Raw genomic sequence first — 7,930 nt, 5'->3', positions numbered from 1 at the left:
GATTATAATGATAACGACGATGATGGGAGCCGAGTTATATTTTTAGTTTTCTAAGCACATTCTTAATAATTTTTCTTTTTATTGTGAATGTTTTCTTTTGTTCCTTTGTAGAAGTTGCAAGCAGAAAGTGTCGAAATTCACAATAAAAGAAATTTGAAATTAAAATGAATGTTTTATTGTGTTCAAGCGGGCAACAATTAGTATCACATTAATACATTTGAGCTGTGAAAGGGGTGAAAGGGAACATCGCTAAAGGCAACTGCGTAGAAGTCACTCAAGTATTAGCATAAAGATTTGTTTATCTCGTTCTTATGGCAAAGTCCGTAACAAATAACCGTTTATGTAGACGCACTATATCGTCTGGTTGATTAAGAAATATATACTTCTTATTTACAACTTTGATAAGCAACAAGTATTAAAATAAATAAGTGGGATATAAACTATTTATATTTCACATACTATGTATAAAAATGTGCGCATTGAAGAAATCGTGGACTGGATTCGATTTCTTACTGTTTAAGCTTACTATTCGGAAATACAAAAGAGAAGTCTGCGAGACTTTCTGTGAACAGCCTGACTTAGATTTCTGAAAGGCAAGCGGGAACACTAACTGATTACTGTCAGAGTACTATAATTGCAACGATTTGTGCTCTTCAGGGACAAAAGAAATTAATATAGATCTTGGAATGATCATAGTTTGATAATCACTTTTTAAAATACAGTTGAAAAAGTACTTTGTAAATTTTGATGCAGTGGTAGCCTTGGCTCTTTTGTGAGCTATAACTTTGTCATGTTTGGATTCAAATTGACTGCGTTAAGCCGCTTTGTTGTTCAGCTGACTTAAGTAACTGACTCCTGCTCCTTGGCTTCATAAGCAGGAGAACCTAATTTCTGTTTACTTTTATATAATATTGATTCTATATTATTTGCTGCCTTACCAAATGATGTGTAATTTTTTAACTTTTTCTGGGGGCGTCTAGTGGCCAACGACAACAACAAATACCAATGAGATGTAGCACCTAAATACCAGCGGAACGTTGGATGTACCTCACATATAGGAAAAGAGCAGCTCAGTATGGTGTCATCCTCACAGAATGTTTAGTGGATTCTAGAAGCGGAATACGTGGCACACATGAGTTTCGCTATTTTAGCTTGCTGCTGATTTATGTTTGCTTGGAATTCCACTTGTTGATTGGGCACTTTTGAAGCGTTCTCGATTTCATCGAGTGGTTGCTTGTAAATTCCATACATTTTATTTATGGTAATCAGTACATATTAACATATAACACATTGCAAGAAAAGGGTTTAGAAAAAGTTCATTTTATCATTTTATTTATAAACAATTTAGTTTAAAGGTCAGTTGGAGCAATCCTTTCTCTGTCTACTATTTTGATAAATTCATTACAAAATAAAAAAATAAAATAAGAATAATAAGACAATTTTCTTTTTAGCCATTTATAATATATATTTTTAAGTCTATCAAATGTGAGTAGTCATTGAAAACCAAATCTATTAAGCGGTGATTGCAGTGATCTAATTTATAGTATATACATATGTATGTGGTATATAGTAACTTTATAATTTAAGTACCTAAATTCGATGCCTTCAAGAGTTCGTGGAAATACAAACATGTTTCATTCCTGCACAACATTTATCTTAAGTTGTTTTCTATATCAGAGAGTCAGGATAACACTTAGCGACTTTCTACCTTGCGAAGTGTTTTTGCTTGTTAAAAAGTGTCTTTAATAAGCGGTTTAAATTCTTATTATTAATTATTAAGCCAAAGTAATAATTGAGTTACGATTAAATTTGCACAGCACTCATTAAAACGTTTAAATTTTAGTAAAAGGTATTTGGAAACAAGTAAGACCAAAAACTTTTTAGTTTGTGTGTCTTATCAACGTAAAGGGCATGTCAATGATTTGTGATCTATTAGTTGTATATGTTTTTAAAAAAAGGTTCCTTATGGGATATTAAAGTAAAAAAAATGTTTCAAAATAATCGTGAAAAAGAGTTTTTAAATAATTAATATATTTTTCGTGTTTCCAACATTTCCAACATAGTAACACTTATGAATGAATGACTTCCAAAACTGATGAGCTAATGAATATTGCCGAAAATCGACCCGATCTGTGGTGCTAAGTGTAATCGGTACGGAAATACTTAAAATCAGATAATTATTGTTGATAAGGCTGATAAGTATGTGTAAATAAACAGATGTAGAATCGAGCAGATTAGCAGAGAGTCTACTTGACTTCATGTCGATAAGCTTATAGGCGCAGATCTAGTGAATTGAACCCCTAGCAATTGTTTTGCACTTTGTGAAATCGGTTGATTAGGTCGATTTGTATATATCTATAAATAAGTGTGGTTGGTTTACATTCATGACGTTTGAATTTGTGCTGACAGTTTTATGATAATTTTTAGTGTGCCACTTAGAGATGGTTATCCGAGATTCCTGAGGATTGTGACTCTTCAAGTAGAGCCGCGCAATATTGTGTGGTACTTGATTCCGTATTCGAATTCGTGAGAGCAGAATATTATTATTATTTATTCACGTTGATGTTGTATGTTGCCCTCAAAAAATTGATAACATGCAGTGGCAGTTGAATGGACATCGTAAAACTCTTCAGCCGATAATCGCTGCTCAGATAATGATGAGGGAATATAAGGCCTTTGTCAGCTCAGGTGCTGGCAAAGTGAAAGTGAAATTGAAATTGTCAACACCATGAAGTTCCTGCTCAGTGTGGCTCTCCTCTTGGCCATTGGCCTGCACCAGATTGATGCTCACGGCATGATGCTCAATCCGCCAAGTCGTTCCTCCCGCTGGCGTTACGATAGCTCTGCTCCCCAGAATTACAACGACAACGAGCTGTTCTGCGGTGGTTTGTATGTGAGTATTCAACCAGCCAAATGATGTGAGATGTTCCTCACCAATTTGACCATTTTGGCTATTCAGACCCAGGCCAACAATGGCGGACAGTGTGGACTGTGTGGCGATAACTTCTCAGCCTCTCAGCCACGTGCCAATGAGATTGGTGGATCCATTGGTGGATCGGGTACCATTACCAAGAGCTATGCTGCAGCCAATGCCATCAATGTGGGCGTTAAAATCACCACCAACCATTTGGGACACTTTGAGTTCAATCTCTGCAACTTGGATACCTTCGGTGCTGAATCCGAGGCCTGCTTCAACCAGAATCGCCTGCGTTTCCCCGACGGCAGCGACAAGCTGCAGATTGGCTCCCAGAGTGGCGAATTCGATGTGACCGTCATGCTGCCAGAGGGTCTCACCTGCTCTCACTGTGTTCTTCGCTGGACCTATGTTGGAGGTAAGTTACCTTAGAGTCATGCTCGAAAGTTCATTAATTCAATGGGAATTCTTCTATTTTTGTAGCCAACAACTGGGGCATGTGTGACAATGGTACTGGCTCTCTGGGCTGCGGTCCACAGGAGACCTTCAAGAACTGTGCTGATGTGAGCATCTTCTGGGGCCGCAACATGGTCAAGGAGTTGGCTAAGCCTGCTGTCCAGCCAGTTGCCCCCGTCGAGGTTGATTCCATTGAAGCTTAAGTGCCACTTTCATAAGTCACTTTATTAACTGAAACGAAACCAAATATACGTTTAGAGCATTTTATATAAACTATTGTGAATACTCTCTATAAATTTGGCATACTTCAGTTCAAAATATACTGATATGCATTTCTGGGAACACAAAGAACTTAAACCATGGATTTACAAAATCGGTTTGTCAAACATTTTATTTTCTCTTAATAAGTTTAAAACGAAAGTCTGAAAAACTAAATGTAGTAAAAATAGCTGAGATAGGTGTTTGCTAGTCTTTTTTTTATTGAATGGAAGTTTCAATTAGAAAGCTTCTATTGCCCTATTTGTATAACCGACGCAAATTAGTTTCATGAGTCATAAAAACACATTTCAGCTGTAGTGTACTGTACAAATTTGATTAAATAAAAATTTGTCGTAAATCATGCCAGCTCTTAGACCTTGGCACTTAGCATAAACACTATTTTCGTTCTCCCTTTCGGTCCCTTGTGGACATTGGCCATTGATTGTGCCGAGACCAAAATCTTGATTTTTGAACTTTCAGAGTTAAAAATACATCGTAAAGCATTTCTTGAAGATTGGAATGGTTTGAGTTACATTGACTGATTGATTCACTAAGCTAGGAACTTTTAGTTTTTACTTAAGTTATGATAAATTCCTACTCTAACGATTAGCCCTGAAAAAATGATGCCAGCCACAGTCTCCGTTGCTCCCAAAGGAACAGATTGAATCTCAATTTAAAAGTATACATACATATGTTCTCCTTAGCGGACTCGAATAGAGCACTCCAAGGAACACTAAAACCGAATACAAAAAAAAAAAACAAAAATGTTTTTAAACAAATTTGAAAAGTAACATTAAAGCCCCCATGAGCTTGCTGATATGAACTTTTCGAGCTCTTTTCGATAAGAATATTCCATTTTTTACATAGTTTAAGGATGGTTTATTAGCATTGCCGAATATTTAAAATGAAATGCTGATGTTAAATTATTTTTGTTTTTTTTTTTTTATATAAAAACACAATTTTTCTATCCACACGAATTTTGAGAGGTATAAAAGGACGGTGTAGAACAAATAGAGTGTACATTAAATTAAAATTAAGTGAAGTAAAGTTGTGAACGTGAAGTGAGTTGAAAATATGTTTGATCGAACAATCATCGTAGTGATTTTGCTAAATATCCAATTAGTATTATGTGACGAATACTGTGAATTTATATGTCCTGAAAATGGAAAGTGTCTTCAGAGGAAAAGTAATTCCTCTGAAGTTTGTAATGGAGTAAGGGATTGTCCGCGTGGAAGCGACGAGTCCTACGTTTTATGTAAGAAACATCTTTCATTCGATGCTCGACGAACTTTCTACTGTGCAAATGGAGTTCCTATCGAGCGTTACAAAATGTGTAATGGTTTTCCTGACTGCAACGATAAATCTGATGAATCGCCTGCGTTATGTGAATCAAAAAAAGACCTATATTCATTAATGTCAAGCGAGGAGAAGTGCAATGAGTAAGTCATAATTATACTGAATATATTTCTTGATCTGCGTGCAAACATAACAAATGCTGTATCGCTTATAGTCTATGAGATCTAGGTGTCCATACGGACAGGCGGACATGGCTAGATCTCGGCTATTGACGCTGATCAAGAATATATATGTTTGTTTCTCTTTTTTTTCAATCTGTATATTTAAACAATAAGTAAATTGTATAATTAATATTAATTTAACAGAAATATCAGTTTTCCAATGAGAACTGCTATTATATAGAACAAGTAAGAAAGCTATAGTCGAGTGTACTCGACTGTGAGATACCCGCTACCCATTTTAAATAAAAGCAATATATTTTGCGGTATTATTCACAAAATATACCCAATATGCTGAAAAATACTAAAAATATACCAAATGGTATATGTGGTATATCGATATAGTACAGCATTCAAAATATACCATAGACGGCACAATATACCAGATTGTTAGCCAAAGCAACTAAGACCCCTAGTAAGTAGTTTTTATCTGATCGCAACCAAATTTTCAGGAATCATAACTACTATAGTTATTATTGTATATACCAACTCTAGCTTTAAAATTACGCTTGTTATTCGATTTGTTTGATTTGCGGGGGCGGAAGTGGGCGTGGAAAAAATTTGAAACAAACTTGATCTGCGTGCAAACATAACAAATGCTGTCGAAAAAAAATTATAGCTCTATCTCTTATAGTCTCTGAGATCTAGGTGCTCACACGGACAGTCGGACAGACACACAGACGGACATGGCTAGATCGTCTCGGCTGTTGACGCTGATGAAGAATATACATACATACTTTATAGGGTCGGAGTGCCTCCTTATACCTGATACATACATTTCCTGTCGGCACAAAGTTATAATACCCTACTACCCTATGGGTAGCGGGTATAAAAATCTATGAATATGTAAAAACATTTTTATTTGTCAGAAGCAATAATAGCTCAAAAAAAAGTAGAGTAAAGAATGCATGTGAATATTAATCTCCAATCTATTTTTAGATTTCAGCTGTATTGCCCAACTTCAACCAACAATTGCATTTCCCTGGATAAAGTATGTGATGGAAAGGTTGATTGCTTGAATGGCCGAGACGAATCTGTAGAGATGTGTATGATTGACGCTCGATATCCCAATTTTCAATGTGCCAATGGAGTCATCATCGACTCTCGGCAACTGTGTGATAACAAGTATGATTGCCTCGATGGCGCGGATGAGTTGGAAATCCATTGTCAATATACCGAAAACTGGGTACCGAAGTCGCCAGTTACCTGTGAAGAGCCCAAAGTAAACGGATTAAGATTTAAAGGCTTCACTAATTTATATTCCTATAAGGAAAATCAAAAAACTCATTATTTTGTGTATGCTAATGGAGCAGTTGAATTCAAGTGCGACGATCCTCAGAAAACATTGAAAGGTATAAAGTGGAATGTGTGCACTATCGATGGAAATGGAAGATGGTTACATGAATTACCAAAGTGTGAAAATGCGACACTTCCCAATGCAACTCCAAAAACGAATGAAGCCTTTGGGTGCCAAATAGATACATATGATGACAATTCAGATAATTTGCGTATTTTGGGATGTCAAGACGGAGGAAGAAATTGTACAATGAGCCTGCAACCACCAATCAATGACATAAGCGTTAAGTTTGCTTGCGCAAACAACTATGTTTTATTCCCAGAAATTATTCGTGATAGAACATTTGAGTGCCGCAATAATACATGGGACTACTTCAGCAATTACAGCAATCCAAGTTGCCGAAGTGCGTAAAGAGAATTTTCTACCAGTCACATATAAATAAAGAATTCATTTTCTTTTTATTTTATTTAGAAATGTGCAGCACTAAAGAATTGTTTTGTGAAGACACGTTGATACCAATGTGCCACTCAAAGGATCAAAGATATATGAATTGCGAATCGAAGAACGGTTGGCTACCTGGAACTACAGTTACTTTTGATTGTGTGCGTGGATACAGACAAAATGATCAGAAGCTTAGTTTAGAGTGCCTTAACGATGGAACTTGGAAAACTACTGGTGATAGAGGAAACTATTACTCTGCATATTGCGGAAATGTTGAATACCGAAATTATTTCGCTACAAGAGGCAATTCCTTTATCAGAGCTTCATGGCCTGTTGCCATTTATTACAAAAGCATTTCAGAATTTGAATACATTTGTGGTGGTGCTCTAATTCGGCATAATCTCGCATTGACTGCAGCTCATTGCGTTAATGATGTTGTGAATAATGAAACACATCGTTTTCTTGTGGTGCCAGTAACCAACACCACAAGATTCGTGAGAAGAGGGGATCGAGGTGCTTGGTTAGTTAAAGCGATAATAAGAAATCCGTAAGTTTCATTCTGTTTATATCATATTTGTTGCTATTAATAATAATTTTATCTACTTAAGCATGTAGCTTCCAATATGGCTCTTTTACATCTTGAGGGGAATGAATATTCATCGTACGGTTTTGTTTGCCTACCGGGAATCAACATTCAGATGACTGCGGATAAAACAATTACAGAGGGAGCAATTTATGCGATGTCTAAGGATTATGGACGCCTTAGACTTACTGCTGTCGAGGCAACATTAAATGGAAACCTTTCTGTTCAATCTGCCCAATTTCACGTAGATATAAAGGATAATCAAACTATTTGTAAAGGCAATAGCGGCAATAGTTTTACCGCTTATTATCCTAAATTAGATATTCATTGGCTAATTGGCATTGTCAGTTTTAGTCGAGGATCAGATGGGAACTGTTCGCACAATATTAAAATCGAAAATGTTGTGAGTGAGGCCAATATTCAATTTATTACCGAAACTATACAGAAAATTTCTAATACATGTTACG

At 36.1% G+C, this 7,930-nt stretch overlaps 1 protein-coding gene across 1 annotated transcript; it reads left to right on the top strand.

The window, feature by feature from the left end:
- The first annotated feature begins 2,711 nt into the window (after nt 1–2,711).
- Nucleotides 2,712–3,651, top strand: LOC117575284 (uncharacterized). Its single transcript, XM_034259427.2, has 3 exons — nt 2,712–2,893; nt 2,960–3,332; nt 3,398–3,651. The coding sequence occupies exons 1-3, from the start codon at nt 2,729–2,731 to the stop codon at nt 3,571–3,573; spliced, it is 714 nt and encodes a 237-aa protein (XP_034115318.1). The 5' UTR covers nt 2,712–2,728; the 3' UTR covers nt 3,574–3,651.
- The last annotated feature ends 4,279 nt before the right edge of the window (nt 3,652–7,930 follow it).

The sequence above is a fragment of the Drosophila albomicans genome, chromosome 2R (assembly GCF_009650485.2).
Source record: "Drosophila albomicans strain 15112-1751.03 chromosome 2R, ASM965048v2, whole genome shotgun sequence".
Lineage (NCBI taxonomy): Eukaryota > Metazoa > Arthropoda > Insecta > Diptera > Drosophilidae > Drosophila > Drosophila albomicans.
This window is presented reverse-complemented; position numbering and strand designations above follow the sequence as displayed.

Coding starts and splice junctions, on each gene's coding strand:
- LOC117575284 (XM_034259427.2), top strand. CDS start 2,729: ATGAAGTTCCTGCTCAGTGTGGCTCTCCTCTTGGCCATTGGCCTGCAC. Junction 2,894..2,959: donor TGTTCTGCGGTGGTTTGTAT/GTGAGTATTCAA, acceptor TTGGCTATTCAG/ACCCAGGCCAACAATGGCGG. Junction 3,333..3,397: donor TCGCTGGACCTATGTTGGAG/GTAAGTTACCTT, acceptor CTATTTTTGTAG/CCAACAACTGGGGCATGTGT.